This window comes from Lycorma delicatula, chromosome 2, assembly GCF_047948215.1.
Source record: "Lycorma delicatula isolate Av1 chromosome 2, ASM4794821v1, whole genome shotgun sequence".
NCBI classification, from domain to species: Eukaryota; Metazoa; Arthropoda; class Insecta; order Hemiptera; family Fulgoridae; genus Lycorma; species Lycorma delicatula.
Window position 1 is genome coordinate 4,318,420 of NC_134456.1, and position 24,683 is coordinate 4,343,102.

Below are 24,683 nucleotides of genomic sequence, written 5' to 3' on the forward strand. Positions count from 1 at the left end.
TAAAGACAGAAAATTCAAAATAGACTTTACTTTAAAAACAAGCCTTATATAACATATTCAAAGAGATATTCAACTCTTAATAGTGAACTGAAACAGCAATCTGGAACCTCAATTTCAATGTGCACTTATAATGGACTAATTAACATAACTTTAAATTAATAAAACACCAGAAAGAATAAAGTGGCTTCTAATAAAATTCAAAATTTACCAGATTCAGTAAGTAAATTTACCAGAGTCACATTAAGACATATTTATTTTTTTTTTAGGTAAAAGTACAATATTTTCCAATAGTATAAATCTATTATTCATTCTATTACTACAATAATATGTTAACCTTCAAATAAAATATATAAAGTTCAATGTCTTTATTTCAAGGTTAACATATTATTGAAACAGAATTAGTAATAGAATGAATAATAGATTTATACTGTTAGAAAATATTGTACTTGTACCTCAAAAAAAAAAAAAAAAAAATTGTCTTAATATGATCTATTTATTTGATAGGTTTATCATTATTATTCAATACTGAATCTGGTAAACAATGTCTTTCTTCAATAGAAATTAGGTCAAATAGTTCTTTGTTTCTATTAACCTTTTTAAGTGCTTATAATTCTTGAACCCATATAAGGATAATCAAAATTCAATTTCACTTTCTCATGTAAGATAGTTATATCTTAATAACCTTATAATAGTGTATTTGTCTATCATGCAGTTAAATTTTCATTTTCTAGGGTTTTCATTTCTACTACAAGAGGAAGAAAGAAAGAGAGAAATTATAATTAATTTAATTGCTTCTTTAAACATGATTCTAGGCTTATGAATCCCAAAATTCTATTAATTATATTAATTTTCCAAATCTCTAAATATTACTTTGAATTTTAAAATTTTTCAGTAATTGCAGTTTTTTGTAGTATGATAAAGTTTCTTTAATTAAATTAAAAAAGATTTCTATTTTCATATCAATGTTTAGGTCATTACTACAGGTTTCAGCCATGAAACCTATTTGTCTAGATTTCTGAATCGTAGATAAATTTTTTATTTTATTATTATACTATGTCTTGATCCACCATCAGCATATTACATCATCCAAAATGGATATTTTTTTTGTTTCACATACAATAATTTTATATTCAATATTTTCCATTATTTGTCAAGTTTCCTAAGCCTTTGTTTAGTCAGTCAAACCTTGGTAATTATGCTGTGAAGTTACAATACAATTTGTGCCCCATCTATCATATAAAGAGGAAAGAGAGGATATCTCACACCTCACCGATAAAACTAGTTAACGTTTTTGGTAAAATTTACATAATTACAGTGAAAGGATAAATTACTATTATATTTTTGTTTGTTGCCTGCTTTTTCATCTTTTATCAGAACTTTTCATCCACTTGGATTGAGCTTTTATCTTCTGACAAGGTGTTCGGTTTTGTTTTACTTCTCATTTTGCACATTTGGAGCCTCTTTATACTCTGGGTCATTCTGCTGTATTCTTGTTCATTATAGATCAGTTCTAGTTGTATTTTGTTACAACCAGCTTTTTTTTTGTACAAGGAGGTAGCTGAGAACCTGAAAGAACCTCAACTATCTTCAGACCCTCAACTTCTTTCAGGAAGGTAACTAGGTCCTCAACTACTTACCAGTCTGTCTTTCTATTTCCTGTAAACTGTAGAACATTTTTAGCTAACCTCTCTCTGGGAATTCCCTTGAGGTGATCATAAAAGCATCAAAGAATAAGAATGGTAGCGAGTTTTTCTACTGTTCATGCTAATGTGATATAATTGTTCATTTGATCTTAATCTGTATACTTTCTGATTTCTTTTTGGACCTGGATCTTTCTTTCCTTCTATTCAAGTTCTTCAGCCAATTTTTATTGTTCAGGAATAAGTATTCTACTGCATATAGGCTTTCTAGTTTAATCATTGCAGTATCGTGTCTTATTTTGGCATTTACAGAAATTGATTTCATACTGAACATGCCATAACGCAGTTGATATTCCTGTTCCATCTTAAGTGGATCTATATATATATATATATATATATATATATATATATATATAAAACCTTTAGGAGTATTGTTATTTAAGTATATAAAAGAATCAGATCTAATGATTTTTGTTTGTTATATATTTTATTTTTAAAAATATTATTTAAAACTGCATTTTTTATAACAAAAATAATTTGTTTATACATAATTTTAAATTATCAAAGTTATTATTTCTCTTTGAGCAATATTTATAGTCATCCTTTTAAAAATTTAAGTACTTGAGTAATTTACTTCATTACAACCATTCTAAATTTCTATTTAATCATTATAACAAGTAAAATGCATTGTAAATCAACATGTAAAATTTATAAAAGGTTCAATAAAAACATAAAAATAAATACTTTAGAAGCGAATAATTTAATAAGGTTATTTCCCAATACTATATTAAAAATTACCACAATGAGTGATAGGAAATACAAAGAATTACTATTACCTTTATTTTGGCAGTAACAGTAAGTGGTATGTATCCGAGACTGGCTTCAGCTTCTCTTTTTTCTTGAATAACTTCACGACCCAAAAGATCCTTAAAATGGGTGGTAAGATGCCGACGAAGAAGTGTCTTACCAGGTGGTATTGACAACAGACTGGCTAACAATTCTCCAGTAAATCTCGGTTCATGAACTAAAAGGCCTCCATGCACTCCTAAATAATTTAAAATGAATTACATACATTCAAATTTCCCAAAAACTTTAGTATGTCATATGAATCACAGAAACTTTATTGAATGGAAATTGAAAAGTGATCAAATAATGATTATGCTAAATTTGAATTCATAGCCCTCTCATACCAGAGAGCCCTCTGTATCAGATGTCCTTTCCAACACTTTCTGAATATTTATTAATATTGAAGAAGTATATGGGTGAAAGAATAGAAGTAGTAACAATATAAATTTCATGAAATTGAAATTATTATGAGAATTACAATTTTTAGCTTAATGAATCATCTGGTTAACAAAATAACCATTAAGGTATTGCTAACCATTCTGACTAGATTCTTCTTAAAAACCCTAGTTACAGGCACTCAAAAAATATCTGAAACAATTAGAATACCAAAAAACAGATGTAAAAATATTCAATAGTTAATATTTTAAATTTAGAACTTTCCCAGTTCTAAATTTTTATTTGAAACTTTTTTCATGAAATTTCTTTTAAACAGTTATATTCTACCTCTTCAAAAAAAAACTGAAACGGTCATTAACTTGGAAGCAGCATTTCAGAAAATTCATTTGACAAGTAATAAGATATAAAATACAAACCAGATCCTCTCAAGTTAGGAGCATATTCAGCTAAATCAACTGCTCTCAACCACTCCATCACCCTGTGATTTGTCCACAATGCAACTTCAGAAGCTTTACCTTCACTTTCAACATTATTTTCTTCCGGGTTTGATCTTCTTATCAAACAATTTGGTTCAAAATTTTGACTCCTCAATACCTGCAATGACAAAATAAAAACCACATGAAAAAAACAAGCTAGAAATTTTGTCAAGAATGGCATTTTTCACTTGCTAAAAAATTCATTATCATCCATCAGTAACTGTTATCAGTTAATGTATCAGTTACTGTTATCCGTTTTGTTAATGTAACAAAAAGTTACATTTATTTTTCACCATTTACAGCTATTCCTCCCAATGGTGAACCAGTTTTCTCGCTTCATCAGTGAAGAAAACTAGCGTCATTCCTTCAACCATAACCTCAGTGTGTTCTTCAGTTCATCATCCATGGTGAAGTGAATACCCTTAATATTACCTTCAATTGTAGAAAGAAACGAAAACACAGAGCGCTAAATCTAATGAACATGAAGGGTGTAAATAGATTCAAATTTCAACTTCACAGTGGCCTTGGCAGATATGTATGACCAAGCAATATCATGTTGGAGAATTATTGGGTCCATCAATTATTGAACACAACACACATATGTCCTAAGGTTATATTAAGTACAGAATTTACAGTCAACTAAGCTTGAATTAATTCATACACCTCCAGTTAATGCTTCTCGTTAGTCATAGAAACTGGTCCACTACTGTGAGGTTCATCCTCAATATTCACTTTATCAGCTTCCGAAGCAAAGGGTTTTATTATTACCCGCCCACCTACTAACAGTACTTCAATCAACATTTTCATCACTATAAACAGCTTTTAGACTATGATGAATGTCACTAGCATTCACTTCTTCCGCTATTAAAAATGAATTTACTGTTTTTTTTTTTTCACTATGCATTCACATATTAGGCGTATACTCAGCTCCAAAAAAATGACAAACAGAAAATGAGAGAGTATGAGTCAACGAATTTTGCAGTATTAGTAGTAGGGAAATGAAACTTCAAAATGGAATCGCCCATTGCTTTGTGTGACATTTTGTTATCTTCCAGTGTGCATTTCAATTCAGCCACCTCACAGATATGTAGAGGATAAGAAATGCATTTAGAAATTAGAAATTAAAAACATATTATTTATATTACTACAGAGTGCAGTGCTTTAAAGTAGAAAAACAAAAAAAAAACATTAATAAAAATAATATGGAAAATGTTTAAATGTGGTATTGCAAAGAATGCCAGATATTCTGATCGAAATACAAAATTAAGAGGTTTTAAAAAAACTTGAGAAAAGATATTTTTGACAGAAATAAGATTATTTTTGTAAAAATACAACATTAAATAGAAACATATTAAAGCATTCAGGTTTAATTATTTTGATTATAAAATATACTTTGGAGAGTACAAACATAAAGAAAGACACGGATAAGAGTAAAATGGATAACTGAACAAATAGGATGATGTACATACGCTGAAATAAACAAATCAGCCAAGATCAGAAAAGAAAATCAGAAAAGTAAAAAATGTGTTAAAACTATTAAATTTGTAACATCTTAGCACCGTAGCTGCTATACTGTAAGTGAAAGGTATCTGTAAAAAGACAATCAAAACTAGAGTTTACTAAATTTAGAATAAAAACTGCAATCTTATGAAACATCACAACTTAATCACTGAAAATATTTATTTTAGGTAAAAACTAAAAATCTTAGAAAAATTGTTAAATTCAGTCACAAAGACACTAACAAAAACATTATACTGACATAAAATATTTTAAAATAACAGTACATGCAAAACTTTTAACCAACTTTTAAATCACGAGGATAATTCAATAATTAAAGAAATAAATAATTGAAAATTATCGAGGGGTGTCGCTACCTTGATCATTTTCAAGAGGTTGCTGCCTTTCTATCAAGTTGTCATACTTGCCATCTCTCTGGCAAGTATGACAACCTGACAGAGAGGTGGCAATACTATCTCTATAACCTTTAAAATAGGGTTTTTGACACCTTCCATACCTTCAAATTCATTTGAGACTAATGCTGTAAAATATTTTATTTTATATTTATATATATATTTGGTTATTATCCCCTTCAATATTCACCCTTCCTCTATCCCTAAAATGCTCCATATGAATTTTCCATTGTTCGAAACAGTGGTGGTGGAAGTCTTCTGTGAGCTCTTTCATGATGTGTGCTGTTATTTCTTTCACAGCTTCAACAGTTTGAAATCTTGTTCTTTTTAATGCAGATTTGACCTTGGGTAACAGATAAAAGTCACATGGTGCCAGGTCAGGCGAATAAGGTGGATGGTCTAACACTAAGATGTTATATTTGGCTAGAAACGTCTTGACAGACAATACAGTGTGGGCCGATGCATTGTCCTGATAAAGAACCCATGACTTGTTCTTCCACAATTTGGGTTGTTTTTTTCTTATTTTTTTACAGAGTTGAGCAAGGACCTCAAGGTATTAATGTTGATTAATAGTTTGACCTTCAGAAACACAGTGAAGGTACACAAAATCTTGAATATACAAAAAAAAAAAGAACAGTCATCATCACTTTGAATTTTGATTTGCTCATTTGAGCTTTTTTAACTCTCGGTGATATTGGGGGCCTTCCAAAGCATGGATTGATGCTTAGTTTCGGGATCATAACTGAAAAACAAAGACTCATCAAATGTTATCACTCTTTCCCAGAAGTTTGGATAATTTTCAATGGCATTCAAAGTGTCGGAACAAACATTTTCACAAGCTTCATTTTGTTCGATTGTAAGAATTTTAGGCACCATTTTTGCACACACTCTTTATGTTAAAACTGTTACGTAAAATTTGCCTTATGCATTCTTTGCCAATTCCTACAGTTCCAGCAATCACACGAATAGTTAACCGATGGTCAGATCGGATCACATTATCAATTTTTCAATATTTTTATACATTTTTGATGTGAAAGGGCAACCTGGCCGAACATCATCTTCGTCTTCTCATCCATCTTGGAAATGCTTAAACCACTCAAAAATCCACACATATGATAAACATTCATTGCCATATACTTTTTTTTAATAAAAGATAAGTTTCAGTAGTGGTTTTTCAAAGTTTCATATGAAATTTCACAATTATTTGCTCTAATAAAACACTTATCATTTTTTTGGAAAAACAAAAAACAGATGTAATCAATGGTGACCTGTAAAACAATGTAATCAATGATGGCCTTTGTCATCAAAACAAAGGCTGTGGCCTTTGTTTTGATGACAAAGGCCATCAGCACTCAGTGCTGATTTTAAGTTGTTCTTCTAAATAATCACAATAAATTGAACTTTTATAATCACTGTTAGCATCAATTTATTGATTCGATGGATAGGGGGTTTCAAAATTTTTCCTGGTGGATGAACTTGGATATTTCCATTCCATACTATAACATTTAGATTCTGGATCAAAATGAAGAAACTTTCAACAAAAATTATTATGCATCTAAAAAAAAGTGCATTACCTTCCATTAAAAACCATCATTTAAGTTCACTGCCATTTGCATATTTTGTTATTGAACAACCTCATGCTTTAATAAAATAAAAAAATTTACCTGAATTCCAGTACGAATACTGGAGACATGAAGAGCAGATGTAACATGTAAAGCAGCCAAATCATCAAGTGTTAACCTATGTAAAAGTCTACCATCAACACGAGCAGTAAGGAATGCGTCCTTATGCTGTGGCAAACCGACATCATCAAGCCATCGCAAGACCCAAGCAGTACTCAGCTGACCAGCAGCTGGTAACTGTGAATCACCTGAAGAACCTCTTTCACAGTGCAATGCCAAATGTAACTTCTTACGATGTAGTGGATTCTAAAAAAATAATAATATCAACATATATTAACTGTCTAATTAGTTAATTATTTTAATACTAAAGAATAATACATACAATTGAACAAGCGGCTGTACCAAGAGACAGGGAATGTGGCAGATGCAGCCAAAAGTGGTCGACTAAAAGTGCTAACACCAGAAAAGTTGATCGATGTGCAAGCTGCATATTCTGTTAGTCCCAAGAAGTCTGAGAAGAGTGTGACTCTTTTCTATTTCCCAAGGTAAAATCAGCACTGACAGGAATGACATTTGAGACAGTTTAAGCTGTGAAAGAGAAAGCGACAGAGACCATGAATATGATATCTGAAAATTACTTCCATACTGCTTTGACCAATGGAAAATTTACATGGAGCTGTGTAGGGATCATGAAGAGAAGGAAGTATATTGAAGGTGGTCATGTTAAAATTGTGAAGAATAAAAAATAAAGGTTTTTCCACCATTAATCCAATGTTTTTAGCCACACCTCATACATAGAGAGGTTTAAAGATGATTATTAGAGAGTGACTATGGCTAATTCATATAAAAAGAGGAAAATCTTGGTGGACTTATTAAGGCACAACTTAGTGAATCAAGTTCCACAAGGAAGAAGAGAAGCTAAAAACATAAAATAAAACAAAGAATATGTGAAACAGATTGTTTTGAGTGTACAGGATGTCAGATAAGCAATCAGGCTAGGAAATTGCAACAGAAAAAGAAAAATGGAGAGGTTTATCAACTATCAGCAACCATTACCATAACACATGCAGGGTGTGTGTGTGTGTGTGTGCATACACACACACACAAATTTAATGAGAAATTAAACTAATTAAACGAAAAAATAAGTAAATTAATTGTAGTGAAAGATCTGAGTTAAATGTAACAAGTATTGAGTAACAAATATTACAAAAAAAAAAAAACTCTTAAAACATTTGTTATAACTAACCTTAATACCCAATTCTTTATCAATTTCTTGCGATGTAGCTGATAAAAGTTGGGTACCAGATTTTAACCATCTACGTGCTTCACTATTGCAATAATCCAAACCCATTTCGGTAAGCCATGTACACAATACCTCACAATTCCATTCTGAAAATGGTAGGTCTGGATTTCTAAAAAAAATTACAAATGACTACATGAAACATATAAGTAAGTTGATTAGTAATATTTATATTTAATAAAAATAATTACTTTGGAATTCATACAAAAAACTTTTAATTGTTATCCTTTTTAATTTCTGAGTGTTAATAAAATACCAAGAAATTTTGCTTTGTGGGCAAAAGACATACTACTTTTATTATTAATGGGAATTCTATCTACTCAACCAGAATTTTTACAGCTACCTGAAAAGCACAATGCAACAATTTTATTAACATTTAAAGTTAAACAGTTACAATCAGTAAAGTGAATAATTTTTTGAAATGCTACTGAGAATTTCCAAGTCCTTTTAAATAATTATCTTCAGATGATAAGACTGTCACCTGTAAAGATATTGACAATGAATGATACAAGAGTTTGAGAAAAATCATTAATAAACAATAAAAACGCAAGGAACTGAGTACTCTTTCCTGTTTTCTAAATCTTGAAGAAAGGATCTAAATTTTACATGTCCTATCAAAAAATGGAATCTCATTTACCTGTTTACAGTTTATGAGGTATAACTTTAAACAACTGTAAATAGTTCTTCTGATACCATAACTACTAAGTTTATTCTATCAGTAAAATATGTGGAACTAAATCAAACACGTTACTAAGCTTTAAAAAAAAAAATTAAAAATGGTTTCTTTTTGTTATCCACACAAATTTAACTGTGAAAAAGTACAAAATTTGATAAACCTAACAGACAACTAAGTGTGGTTGATGAAAGATTCTGAGATTCTACTTGGAGGAAAAAACCTGAATTGTAGTTTGACAAATCAAATACCCAATCAGGCAAAATTTTAAGTCGCTGTGCACTCTCATTAGAAAGTCTCTGGTAAAAAAAATTGATTACTCAAATTATATACTGTATTTATTCACAAGGCTTAGCTGCTCGTGATTTCTGTCTGTTCCCAAAGATTGTACTAGAAGAGTTTCTGATATTGCGATAGGGTAACTCAAAGTGTACTGGAAAAAAGGTTCCAGGTCTGTTTCAAGAAAGAAAACACTAGATGAATACACTAAATGTAGAATGTAGATACAAAAAGGGGTACTTAAAAAATGTATGTTTTATGTTAATAGCTACAGTTAATTTGATTTTTTTTTAATTCTGCATTCTGGGAATTAAACTACAGTAAACTGCCTTTTAATGGAACAATTGCACAAAAATAAATTACAACGCAATGGGTACCACACCAACTTAAGAGCAGCAAAAAACAATATGTCTTGAAATCCCAAAGGAATGCTTACACATCATGAAAGGGAAGATGAGCAGTTCTTGAATTGAATAACTGCTATCAATTCAATATGGATACGTGTACGATGCAATCAAAAGTGAAACAAATGATTTTTGTTTATGACAAAGAGGGTGGTATTGCTATAGAAACTGCCAAACAGTGTTAGTGGAACTGCTACTTGTTTCAGAATCTTTATTCAGAAGGTTTTTTGACTGAAAGTTCAAAATCTGTATCCAGAAAAAATCAACAGCAATGTGTCAACGTTACATGATAATGCACACCCACATATTCTGAGTTCTGTCACTAATATTTTCATCAATTATACTTGCAAAACACTTTGCCGTCCACCATACAGTCCTGATTTGTGTGTCAGACTCATCTCTTTCCAAAGCTAAATGAACTACTCTGAGGAATTCATTTTAGCAGGTTGAAAGAATTGCAGGCTGTCATGACCCAGGGAATTTTATACTTCAACAAAGGTTTTTTCTGTACAGAAATTCAGCTGCCAGACCATAGGTGAGCATAATTACACATGAGAGATTATGCTGAAGGAAGGATTTTAAACTTAATTTGGTGTACAATAAATTTTTTTCTATCCTGGTGAACTGTACATTAATTTTAGGATAACTCATAAATTTCCATAATTTTAATCTAACGAATATGCTAATGAAATACGCTAGGAAGCTTTTGAAACATTCTATACATTACATTAGCAAACATTATGTATCTTGATAGTTAAAGTATAATACCTTGGAGAAGAAGTAGTTGTCCAACCTAACCTAGCATTTGCTGTAGCTCTTACACCTCCACGGCGAAATTCACTATCCCCTGGTAAATCATCAAGACTACCAGAGCCACTACGTTTCATTCTGAAAAAAAAATTAACAAAAATATCCCTAAAGTTATAAAAACATAAATATTTTTTAAGACATAAAAATCATACCAAATATAAAACTAATAATTTTAGATAATATAATTATATTTTATTCTGAAAATGATTTATGGATTAAAATAATTCTACAAATTAAATTTTTTAAAAATTAAATAAAAATTTAGAGTACCGAGTGAATATTTTTTTGATTCCCTTTGCTTTATTTGTTTGTAATGATGGAGTAGGACTTGATTGTGAAAAATTTTCATTAGCACTGGTTGATACATCTGCTTCTGATACTGTATCACTAATAACAACAGTTTCTGTTTCAGCTGGAACAAAAAAAAAATAATTAGAAATTATATGATACATTGGCTTTTAATTACTAAATGAGAATGACATACATGAACTATTTATTTTACTTAAAATTAAGATATATTAATAAGTAACAAAATTAACAGTTACACTTTTTAGAAGGTTAGTGTAAATAAAGATCTGAAGCAGGATGTTGCTTATTCCACACTTTTTTTTAAGATTTATACACAAAAGAATTTTAATTAACTGGAGATGAAAATGTAAGCCAATTGGTATAGATTTGGGTGGTGGAGAGTTTGTTATTCACTGATGATAATCATTTTAGTGGAAGATGAGAATGACATAGCCTATATATTTAAGGAGATGATTTAAGAGACGAGGAATACAAAAAGTGGGGTTTATAAATAATTATGGAAAAGAGGAATTAAGAGTATTTGGTGATCAGAGGATAAGGGAAAACCCTGCAAGTGGGAAAGGAAATGACTGTATCTGTAAGTGAAGTTAAATATCTGGGGATTACGCTAACATAAGCTGGAAGAGACGAGTATGATATTTTAAATAAGATCAAAAAGGAAGATCTATTATTCAGTCACTGTATTCTGTTATCTGGAATTTCAGCGTATCTAGAAAGACAAAAAAACTGAGTGTTTGCTTCATTTATAGTGTGTGGAGGTTTGAACATTGAAAAAACTTGAAAGAAGAATTGCAGCAACGAATATGATGTATTGAAAAACATGTTGCCAGAGGTCTCCGATAGATTTGTCTAAGTAACCAAAGGATTAGGGATGAAATGAGAACTGACTCATCATTATAGCACACAATTGAAATGAAACAACTTATATGATACAGGCACACATCCAGAATACATGATGGTCGACTGTGCCACAAAAGATTTGGGCATGGACCCTGCATTGCAGAAGGAACGACAAGGCCAAGAAATAGGTGCCATAAAGGAATGGATGAAGCAATACGGAGGAGACAATTAAATGATGGGGACATTTTTGATAAAGGAGATTGGAGATCGATATGCAGTAAATGGATGCAATAGCTGTACATCACTGCTGTATATAGATGAAATGGCTGGAGGAGGTTAGTAACAAAATTAAAATTTTACTACAAAACAAAAATAACACTGCAACTTCAGCTTTAAGGAATACAAAGTATAAATGAGTGTGATGAAAACTTGTTTTAACCCAAACTTTTGTAATTTTGTTTGTTTGTATGTGTATTGTTCTGCAGTTTCAGCTACACACATTCCAGTTTTTATATCAGAATTACTAGCTAAGGCAGAACAAATGCATGAAATGATCTTTAATAAAGTAACAGAGAGAAAGTTTTCATTAACAAATAATTAACAATTGGCCTCCTGTGGAAAAGAAAAAAAATACAAAACCCTACATTGGGCCAGCAATGGGAACATAAGTGACATAAAACACATGGAATGCTGCGATAATAATGTAAGGTGGGCTCCATGTTGTAGAGGAAGGGATTTTAGTGAGTACCCCTACAAGGGAGATTCTCACAACTGCGAGGCTGCAGACTGCACAGTGCCTATACGGTTTCCCCTATTCTGACAGAAAAAAAAAGATAAAACATTGTTATGTCATTATTAATATGATGGCAGTGCTACTGGTTATGAATGTCCTGTATAAGTAGTTCTATAGAATTGCTAAAAACAGCTAAAATTACTGTAGTTTAGGTGTGATACTGAACATAGCATTAGTACGGTTATAGTTAAAACATTTATTAGACATTTGAACAATTCATAACATTACTATGACACAAACAGTTCTATCAAGAACGAAAAATAGTATTAGAAAGGGCAAAAGCTTACAAGTTATGATGTTCTGTAACAAACCAGCAGAAATGTGAATATCAGACAATGAGGACTTTTAATGCACATAAATTACATGCATTAAAAACATACTAGTCAGTTTTGTTAAAAACATATATGTTGAACCAGAATAAAAAATTAAAAGTAATCATATATTTAATATATGATTTATATATATAGAAGCATGTAAATTAATCTGAACACAGGGAATTTTTTTATTTTTATTTATTTCTATGTTGGGTTATACTGCTTGACCAAACCCATTCTTAAAGTTGTCTATGTAACGTGAGGTTATTGTTCTTCGATTATTTTGCAATTTCCATGTTATTAATAGCATTTTGTAAAAGTTTATTTAATTTTTTATTACAAATTCATATTTTTATATTTTTTTGTTCTCTATGTCTTAAATACATAATATTGAACATAACTCTAAGAAAAAGTTCGAGAATTGTTTCTCTTTCTGAGCATACCAGTATGTATAATGATAAATAGCTTTTGAGTGTAGTGTTGAACTAGGGGCAGTGAACGATAGTTTAAAACAATTCAAAGAAATCGGTTCCATTTCACCTCAAAGGAAAAGCAACTGTGGCCATGAAAGAAAACTATTCAAACACAGCTTAGTGAGAAAAAATAAACTTGATCCAAATTATCTGCTGTGGACTTAAATCAAGAATTAGCAGCCAGTGGAACAGATTTACATTTGACAACTGTTAGACGCACCAACTTCTTGCAGTTGGATGGAAAGCTTGTCTACCAGATAAAAGCAGCAAGCAGCTTAAACACCATCAGTGTGCAAAAAAAGGCTCTTGTGGGCCAAAGCACATTCTAACTGGACCGAAGAAGACAGGAAAAAAGGTTTTGTTTTCTAACAAGTAACATTTTTATGTTCAGGTGCAAATGGTTTCATTACAGTAAAGTCATCTCGTTTTCGTTCATTACCATTTAGCTCATATCCAACAATCAAATAAACAGCCTCGGAAAACAAAATTTTTGGTTTGTTTAACATTTGAAGGCCGTTGTTCATTGCTTCTAGTTGGTATGTTGAAAAGTGATAGATATATCAAAATTCTGAAGAAAAAGGGTTGACTCAACTTCAAAACAAATTTCTACAAGCCAATGGAGTGTTCCAACAAAATTTAGTGCCACGCTCGCTATACTGTCAAAAAAGAGGAAAGATTTTTTGAAGAACAAAACATTTAAGTGCTTTTGTGGTCAGGCAACTCACCAGACTTAAACCCAATTGAAAGTCTTTGGCTAATAATCAAAAACGACTCTCAAAAATGAACTGTACCACAAAAATTGAACTCATTAAAGCAATAATATTGATATGGTTTCATGATGAAGAAATAAAAAGAAAAATGTATTGCATTTGTTGAATCTATAATAAATCATGTACGTGAAGTGATTAAGAATCAAGGATATATTAATTACTAGATATTCACAAATTGTACAAGTATGATTTTTTTCTAAATAAAGTCAGTTTTTATTAAATATGATCTGTGTTCGGACTAATTAGCACACTGTAGTATATATATATATATATATTTTACATTTATGTAATATAATGTGCCTAGCATATACAATTATATATTTTTTTAGTTTTTAAGATTTTTAAATGATGAGGTCTGAAAAAATACATAACAACACATGCAAATATATTACCACATCAGTAAAAATTAGTAATAAATTTAAAAAATGCAAAACAGTCATGCAAATAAAATGTATTCGCATAAAAAGGTGGGACAAAACACATATTTTTTTATACTATTATGGCATTTTTTATTTATTCCTGGCATTTAATGCAGTTAACAGTAAAAACAGGAAAATAAATTCAATATATATGTACAAAAATTAATAAACAAGTGAAATATTATTGAAAGCTGATATTTGTAAAATAAGTAAAAATAAAACAAACAAAAAAATCAAGAAATAATACTTCTTAAAATTACTCATTCAAATTATAAACTAACAAAAAATTATTAATCGCTATCTGGCACCAGTATTAATAGTACAAAAAAATAATCTCTTTTTAGTTATAGTGAGTTCCTGCTCAAAGTTTGGTTTTTTAAATATTCTTTTTTTTTTAATTTTTATTTAGACTAAATTTTTAACTCTATTCTGATTTTATTTCAATAATATTTTATTAACCTTGGGACAAGAAGAATAAAGTCAATGTTATTTTCTTCAATAAAAAAAAAGTCAAATAGTCCTTTGTTTTTTACTATTAAAAAATTAAAATCTTTATAATTCTTTAACCCATGAAAATTCAAGTTCATTCTTTCTTATAACATTGTGTACTTACTTGTCCACTAAGTTGTTATTCTAAATTTGCAATTTTTTTAGAGAGAAAGAAAGAGATCGTTATTATTCGTTTAACTGCTACAACTACAGGAATATATGTTTCTTATATTATTTTTCTTTATACTTTTTTACAAGCTCGTAATTACAATTAAGTTTTCAAATTTTCAAACCTTAATATATTGTAATCTCACTGGACAAACTTTCTTTCATAATTCTAATTTTAATGTTTTTTAAAATTTTCTGTAGATTAAGTTAGGCTTTTAGATTTTATTCTACATAAATCTTTTATGTTCTTGAAATGTTGTAACGAGATAAAGAAAATTATATTAATTAGGTAAAAATATTATTAACATATAATTCTCAAATCAATATTTGGGTAATTACCAGAAGTAACAGCATAAGATCCTACAGTCTGGATTTATGAATCATTGATAAGAACTAATTTTTTTCCTTACCATTATTACAATTTATCTCAGTCAAACATCAGGATATTATAACATTCAAGAGGGAAATTTTTCTATAACCTTAGTAGATTTATTTCCCCCTACTCCTATTTTTACTGTGTAATTTTTATTTCAAATCTGACAATTTTATATCCATTATTTTTACTAGTCCTCCATTTACCAGTGCCTTGGTCCAGTCAAACGAACACCAGCAATTATACAATGAAGTTGCATGTTAACGCATTAGCTTTCATGTAAGAGACTAAGTCCATAATGTACACAATTAAATTTTTTAATTACAATTATTAAAATACAATAATATTTTTTTAAACAAATTAAATATAAATTACATCTTATTTTTTCTTTATTATCTTTTTTTTTTATTTTAGCACCTAGTCCTTCCTACTGTATCATTTCAAAATTAATATAATAATTTTCATTTAAATTAAGAATGAATTTTTTTCAAAATTCTTTATATATAATAACTGATAATTTTTTTAAATGAACAAAGAGAATATTCCATCAGAAATATAAAAGATGAGACACATAAATCTTGTTAAAAATGAGAAAAGGTAAAAAGACCACAACTGAGCCTGAAAAGGTTCACTGGAATCTGATTGACTGATTAGTAATATAGAGGGTGATTTAGGAAAAAAGGAAAATAATTTGAGAACTGATTCTAGAACTTGAAATAAGGAAAAATGTTCATACAAACATATGTCTGAAAATACTTTATCAAGTTAGAGCTAGTGAAAGACTTCACCTGGAATTCAGTTTCCCCAGTGAAATTAATTCATACTGAAATTTTTAAGGTGTTACATAAGGAGTAAACTTGATGGTTTCTTATGTTTCTTAACCTGAAAAATCAAATAAAAATCCCAGAACTGTATCTCCTATAGTTTTCATAATAGCCAACGTAAAACAGTAATATTCAGTGATGTAAAACACATTTTTTTTAGGTTTGAAGTACAATATTCAGTAAGTATTTATTAGTCAGTTCGTTAACTGACTAATAAATGTGTAATTTTATTATAAAAACTAGTACAGAATCTAATTCTGAGAAAACTGATGTAATAGTCTATGAAAAAAAAAAACTTTTATTATTAAAAACAAAACTTAAAATAAAACCATTTTCACTGCCATACATACTTTATATACATACAAACATGATATAAAGACAAAAGATTAATACTTTTTGATTTCAAGAGACCTCAAAATGTTAAGAATACAAAAAAATGTGACAAATAGTAGTCTAACTTTCCCTTCACAGATTCTTATTTCAAATACATCAAATATCATTATTTCAAATATTAATGTATTTTTAAATATTTATGACTTATTTGTACAATATTTAGAGTAAAATTGCAAAAAAAAAATCAAAATGTACAGATATTTTTACCTTAAAAATTATGCAGTATAAAATTATAATTAAGAAAAAAATCAAAATTGTTAGTAAAAAAATGTAAAACAGATCACAAATTTTTAAAAAATGGTTAATTCTTATGTTAGATTCCATCCAGCAGGCGCATCTTGCTAACTTGAAAGGCACTAGCACTGAAAAACCTTCGAAGAATGGAATGAACGAGAATTGCACCGAGAGAAGGATACACAATTCTACAACTTCCTAAATGTCCAGCAGTAAATTTAAGACTCACAATCTAGAAAAAGATTGGAACGCAACCCATCCAATTAAAAAAAAAAGAAGCTAGTTATACTGATCACTAAAGTAAATTACCTGCAATATATTAAGAAAGACCCAGCAGCTAGGAACAAATGTCTAGTCTGTAATTTCTGTAATAAGTAGGGGATAAAGCATCCTCAAAACACTTGGTTCCCTTCTGTTCCATCGAGTTCCATAGGATTCCTTTGTTTAAAAAATTCCCATGACATCTAAATTAACACTAGATTCAATCTTAAAAATAAAGTTTAAAAAATAGATATTTTAAGTATGGGATCCATTCAGCCCTTTTGTTTTTTGGCAAAATAGTTAATTTATTTGAATAATTATTTCATCAAACGTCAGTCCAAGTTGGTACAACATTATTCAGCTTGGGCAGATCTCTCATTCGATGAGGTCAAAAGCTGGGATGTGCTTACCTAAATATTTTTGTCAAATTTTAAAGTTTTAGGTCAATTGGTTTTTGAAGTACGAGATAAAAACTGTTTAAACAATGTAGAATATCTCCACCCCTAAATCCAATCAAACTACAACTGTGGAATTATAAAGAGGATTTATATATATATTTTTTTTAAATCAATTCTTTTAAGAATCATACTCCTCTCTACTATATACAAATATTTATTTTATTAGATTAACCAAACTACAGAATAAGTAAAGTAGGATGACTTACCTTATTCCACTAAATATGCAGGAGCACTTTCGTAATTTACTCAAATCAGCTGGGTTATATAATCTCAAATTATATTGCAAACTTTGTAAACTATAACATATTATGCATTTATTTATTTTATTAAAAATTTAAAATCATTAATCTTTTTATTTTTTTCATTTTAAGCTTTTATTCAGTTAAATTAAAAACTAAAACAAAATTTAAAAACAAGAAAAATTAATTAAAACGTTAAAAATTAAATTGTAAAAATTTAATTAATTTAATTTATATATGTAAATAATAGCATCAAGGCATAAAATCAAATTAAAATTAAAAATTAAAAATCAAATAAAAATAATTTTAAGTAAAGCAATTATGCATGTTGTCCGTTTAAATGAACTTATTTTACTATACTGACTGAACTATATTAAATTATACACCACTATCAAAACAGAATTACAACTTATTTTACTAAGTTCAGTTAAATGGACAACATGCATAAATGGTTTACTTAAAATTATTTTTATTCGATTTTAATTTGAAGCTTTAATTTTAATTTTTGGTTTTTAATTTGATTCTATGCTTTGACGTCATATTTTTACATATGTAAAACTTTTTACAATTTAATTTCAAATGTTAAATAAGTTTAAATTAAAAAAAATAAAAATATTAAAGGTTTTAAATTATAAATAAAATAAATAAATGCATGATATGATAATATTTTACAAAGTTTGCAATGTAATTTGAGATAATATAAAATGCAGCTGATGAAGCAAGTAAATTGCAAAAGCACTCCTGGACATACAGTGGAATAAGGTAAGTTCATCCTACTTTATTTATTCTGTACTTTCGTTGATCTAATAAAATACATATATATATATATATATATATATATATATATATATATATATATATAAATAAAAGTACTTTCATTATACTAATGCTCAATTTTCTCTCAAAAAAAATTAGAAATGATGTAAAATTCAAGTAACTCCTCTCTTTTTTAAATTTTGTCTTAATTTAATGCTATCAACGATCCATATATCGAAATCCTTCGGGTCATTTTAAAAGAATTTATGTTAAATAAGTTCAGAGACAATAATGAAAATACAGGCCAACACATGTTTGTACATACGAAAATCTTCCATAAATTATAATAATTTTATTTCTGTTCTTTGGACTAAGGGTGTCTTGAAACACTGACATCATCAAAATCTACATACAAAAAATTTTGACCAACAGCTATACTTTCCCTTTATCACATTGCTACTGCATTAGCAATAAGGCTGGAAAGTAAGAACCAGGATGGGTCATTATATTACCAATAGCAATATTTCTATTCCGAAGTAACATAACAGTTTTAACTGTAGAAATCAATGTTCTGATTCTAAAAAAAGTACTGGTTCCTGAAAAATGTTTTTGTTTTTAATTATTTTGAGAAACATCTCCTTTCATTAATGGATGGCATATAATTTTACAAATTTACATTTACTTAGAAACACACATGATTACATAACATGCATATACATGCTCAGCATAATAAAATCACTTTTTTAAAAAATAAACCTTTTTTAAACTGAAATATATAAAACTGGATATAACTGAAAATAACTTTTAAATACTCGTAAATCTTTTCTATATACAACAATAAATAAAATACATAAATAAATTCAAAAATGTAAAATAAACATGCTGCTAACAAACTTTTAAAGAAAAAAGCATAGAAAACTTTTTATAATGAGAATGATTATTCGATTATTATTAACACCACAAAAAAAGTTTCAATTATTTAAATAATAATTATTAAAACAATAATCAATAATAAGCTAGCAATTGTGTTAATAATATAATAATGATAATAATAGACTTTGATAAAATTTACAATAAAAGTAATAATATTAAAAACAAATGAATTAATAAATGGAAATCAGCTAGATCAACTGAATCAATAATTTTAACTTCCCACAAAAATACACAACGAATTAATTACCTAAAAATATAATATATATATATATATATATATATACAAAAACTGAAACCTACGTAAAAAAAACAAAACACACACACGCACACAGATTAAAAATATATAAAACAACCACACAAAAAAATTTTAAAATAAGATATTAATTTTAAAGCATTATTTATGGCTAAGCTTAAAAAATTATTAATTTTAAATTTTGGCATAAGAAGCAAAAAAAAAAAAAATGAAAATCATCTTTTGAATAATTTACCACAAATTAAAATCATATTAAAAAAAGAATCTATTGCAAATTAAATTAATATTTTTAGCTCTTTAGCAGGTTCTTTAAAATAAATAAATAATTTATATACTTTTACAAACAATTTTAATTAGACTTTGATTTTGCACTACTTTAACAAATTTAAATTTAAAATCAATGTTACCAGTAGAAAAAAACAGTACCTCAGAAATAGAAGTCCATTTTATAATCTAAAATCCTTTGAAATACATCTCTTAATAGGGTACTGTAAAAGGCGAACAATATAAAAAATAGAAGAGAAAACAGTTTATAAATAATATATATTTATTTGTTATATGGAACAAATAAATTTGTTTGCATATTATACTCTAAGTTCTCACAGTATTATTTTTTAATTAGGCATTCTCTTTTTTTGTAATCTAAAGATGAGTTAATGCAAGTCATAGTTGTCACATATATCATAGTTGATATCTGTCTGTACAAACAAATCTGCATCTATTATCACTCACTTCTGTATTTTACAAATCAAAGTATTTTACAGTCATTTAAAATAAAAATATTTCATAAGAGGGTTTTTTAAAAAAAACAATTTCTGATGTAAACAAGTTATATGACATGGACATTTCTGAATGCAGTATTGTATATTGGTAACATAAATTAAAGTGTTGAAGCAAATAAGGTGTTATCTATGATTAAATTAAGAGAAGATTTAAATTTTATACCTGTTCCTTTTGTGCTAAAAATAAATTTACCAACATCAAATGATACAACATGTTTAAAGAATAAAGGAATAACTGGAATTAAAAAATACAAACCCGGCTTAGTATATCTTTTAATTTTTTTTACAGGCAGCTAATATTTTAGGGTGGAAAAATGTAAAAAAAAAACTTTCAAATCTATATCAGCTAAAATAATTTATAAAATGATGTTTGTTTTTAAAAAAAATAATTCATTTTTTATAAAAGTTAATTTAAATTTTAAATTTTGTTAATAATGTTGAACATGTTTAATGCAATTTTTATTCTTGTTTTCAATTTGTGTTAGACTAAATTGAGATCAACAAAATAACTGATTAATAATAAATACATTATACATATACATTTACACAGTATTTTATCATCATTCTCAAGTAATAAAATGAGACAATGTGGATGAACAGTAAATCAAAGTTTTATATGTATAGTATTAATTGGGACAAGTCATTTTTTTTTTCATTAAATTTTCATTTTATTGGGAGTAGTTGTACGGAACCACTTTTTAACTGCTTTGGGATACTGTTGGAAAATTAATCTTGATCATTAGAAACTAGTTAACCCTCCTTAATTAGGTTAGGTCGCATCTGACCTAAGGCTTTGTTTTTCTTCTAATGCACATGTACAAATTGCAGTAGCAACATGTGGTGCCTGGTATCCTACCACACAGTAGCGCTGTTGCTGCCCTTGCTTCAAGGTTGTACACAACTAATTTTTCTGGTTATTTTTCTTTCTTCAAATCACATCCAACCCACTTTATTTCTATCTGTATTATTAATACATCTAAACTTTCACGTATGGTTCTTTTTATAGATTTAATTACTTTATTTTATTTTTTTATTAATAAAGTTTAATTGATACATCGTACTGGAATTAACGCAAGACTGCTTTTTAATTTTTGTGAAATTATTAGGTATTTCACTCTTCATAAAATAGGATTGTATGCGATTGATCTTAGTCACTACCTCTACATTACACTGTCATAATTATTCCTACACAGTACACTATTCAAACTAATGAAAAAGTAACTCGGGTCTTTTTTCTTAGAGGATAATGTATAGAGAAACAAAATTTACCACTGCAGAAGTGTTGGCTGAGCTACGGCAGCAGCAGGATGTCAGATTCTGACAGCTCAGAAATAGAAAATGAAGAGGAATCAGAATATGGAAATGAACTTCTCCGAAATGATGATGATGATGATGAATTTCAAACCGAAGATCTTTCAGACATGGGAAAAATAGAAAGCATCTTCAGTGAGGAAGACAATGATAATAGAAATTTTTCCCTGGGAAAAAATAATGAAACTATATGGATGGACAAGCCCTTTATATCAAAATACTTGAAAACTACTGCCAAAAATATAATTCTGCATCTGCCTGGTCCAAAAGGTAAAGCTAGAGGAAACAAATCTGCAGAACTATTATCCTTGCTAATTACCAGTGAAATGCTGGAAGGGGTTAACCAACACAAATTTACAAATTCAAATGGTAGCATAAAATTTCAAGTCCAACCCTGGGTTCATTTTGCCCACAGATATAAAAGCTCTACTGAAATAAAAGCTCTACTTGGAGTCTTGTTCATGAGTGGCATTATGTGAAATTCTGGGCTGAACACATTAGATGTGTTCCCTCTCAAATCTGGATCTCCATTTTTTTTTTTTAATATGACAAAACAACGCTTTGAATTTCTACTTCGAGTTTTATGGTTCAATGATAAAGACACTAGTTTCTTACACTGCCAAAAAATACAGAAAAGTGCTGTTGCTTTCTTTGATCCACTTATCAGGAGTGGTAGATGAGAACCATAAACCTGAAATTATTAATTTTTATAATATGACAAAAAGCAGAGTTGATGTACTTGACAAACTCTTGCATCAAAAAACAACAAAGAGGTTTAGTCATAGATCACCTATGCAATTTTTTTTTTCATTTTGGATATGGCTGGTGTGAACAGTTTACATTACTAAAACCAAATACAAACATCCCTAAATTATTCCTTAACAGCACAAACTACATTTTTGAAAGATCTTTCATTCAGCCTTTCAGACACATTTATGAAACTTCGGGCATATAATTCCCACTTGCCAAAAGAACTGACAGCTTTAATACAAACAATGCTAAATATACAAGAAGTTTAAGAAGAAGAAGACAAGTAAAAAATTTTCCAAAAAAGAAAGAGGTGTGAGTTTTGCTTACGTAACTGATGTAGACACCACATGATTTCCTTGTACGCTTATTAAATTACATTACACATTTTTTTTAAAATGAAAAGTACATAACATTTTATTTCATAACATTTTATTATTATTATTATTATTATTATTGTATTATTTATTTTAATTTTTTTTACAATCAGAGGTTAATAATTATTAATAAATTAAAATATTTAAATTAAAAAAAAAAAGTTAAAAAAAAGGATGTAGTAGGATTTGAACTGATGTGCCAAATATTTCTCCCTCTGTAAGATCCAAATATTTCATTAATTAAAATTTTATTTGGCTATAACTCTGGAACCAATAAAAATAAGTACCATTTATGATACATTGTTAAAAAGCTCTCAATGAGGGATTATTACTGTATTTAAGAAAAAATCCAAAATCGTAATCTTTTTTGATTTTGGGTTTTTTGGAACTTTTGGTCCAGAAAATAGCAATCAAAAGGGGAAGTGCACAACTAGATGTTACAACAGTCCAAAATCCAAAATTTCAACACCCTATGGCTAATCGTTTTTTAGTTATGAAAGTTACATATGTATAGACGTCACTTCAAAACTCATCAAAATGGATGGTATAAAAATGGATATTTCTGTTGAAATCTGAAAACCAAAATTTTTCGCCATCACAATACTTTCTTCCTGTACTTCGTACAAGCAAGTAAAATGATGGAAAGGAAATTTCAATTTTATGAAGTGTGGAAAATCATTATGTGGAGAGCATAAAAATATTATTTGTTTCACACGTCAATTAATACTATGTTTAATGGCTTATTTATATTTTATTTACATATTTTAATTGATTTTAGTATTTGAATTTTAACCGAGTGTTGTTTCAAAATAACATGCTCATTTTTTAATATGCACAATCAAAAAAGGTTTGTTTTTTTATTAAATCATTATTATAACATTAAAAAATCTTTTGTAACATCAGTTATGTTATTATAATTAAACAATGCTTGTATGTTTATTTATTTATTAATAAACATTTACAAAATTGTGCGAACGGTGTAGTTAATGCCTAATAGTATTAGGTCATATACGACCCCCCATTACTACAAATGTCTTACATTTTACCTTACTGAAGGAGGGTTAAGACTATGTTTTTTGTTCAATGACAACTTCTTTGTCCCCTCAGCTTTAAGGCTATATTTTATAGGAGGTTTATTGGCCATTTAGTGTCTGTTTAATCTTTAAAAATTGTTTAAATTGGGAAACTAATACCTCTAAAATAAGTAGTTGATACAACGATTTAGGAACATTTTCTCTAAAATATAAACTTAAAATACTGTATTAACAAAAACAAACTCCCCAAACAAAAAACTTTTGTACATTGTGTATAAAAACGTAAAACAACTAGGATGAAGTTCTATTGTGGAATATTAAAATTCAACTTCAAAAGTCAAATTAGGACCTTCAGAGAAATTTGTGGCTATAGCTTTCAGCATTAGCTGGTTTATCAACAGGATGGCATATGCTTAGAAGCAGATCAAAAGGTAAAACTAAAAACAAAACAGTTACAAACAGCTACAACAAAGAAAAAGTGTTCAGCATGGACCAGAAATTGTGAATCTTGAATTTGTGATGTCTGGAGAAAGGTAATATAATCAGCGATGAATCACACATTTTAGTCCAAAGATTCAGAACAACTGTAGTTAGATGAACCATAAGAGGGACAAACATCTTCAATAGTATGTTAAGTATCCAAAAAAGATGTTTTGAGGTTTTTCGTATCTAGTAAGCCTAGAAACTTAGTACCGATGGAAGGAATGATGAAGTTATAAGAGTATAGAGAAACTATTTTAAAAAGGAAAATTGTAACTTTAATCCAAATATTCACTC

At 28.5% G+C, this 24,683-nt stretch overlaps 1 protein-coding gene across 9 annotated transcripts in view; it reads right to left on the bottom strand.

The window, feature by feature from the left end:
* Liprin-beta (liprin-beta 1) overlaps positions 1 to 24,683 on the bottom strand; it is a 387,502-nt gene that overhangs the window by 22,904 nt on the left and 339,915 nt on the right. For all 9 annotated transcript variants that reach the window (XR_012755391.1, XR_012755390.1, XM_075358205.1 and 6 more), the window contains 6 exons: positions 10,627 to 10,768; positions 10,315 to 10,434; positions 8,137 to 8,302; positions 6,933 to 7,196; positions 3,299 to 3,476; positions 2,477 to 2,685 (listed from right to left, as the gene is read on the bottom strand). Coding sequence is in view for 7 of the 9 variants with exons in the window: in XM_075358205.1 (XP_075214320.1) it covers positions 2,477 to 2,685; positions 3,299 to 3,476; positions 6,933 to 7,196; positions 8,137 to 8,302; positions 10,315 to 10,434; positions 10,627 to 10,768 (1,079 nt within the window). In the remaining 2 variants the exon portion in view is untranslated. The remainder of the gene's footprint in view (positions 1 to 2,476; positions 2,686 to 3,298; positions 3,477 to 6,932; positions 7,197 to 8,136; positions 8,303 to 10,314; positions 10,435 to 10,626; positions 10,769 to 24,683) is intronic.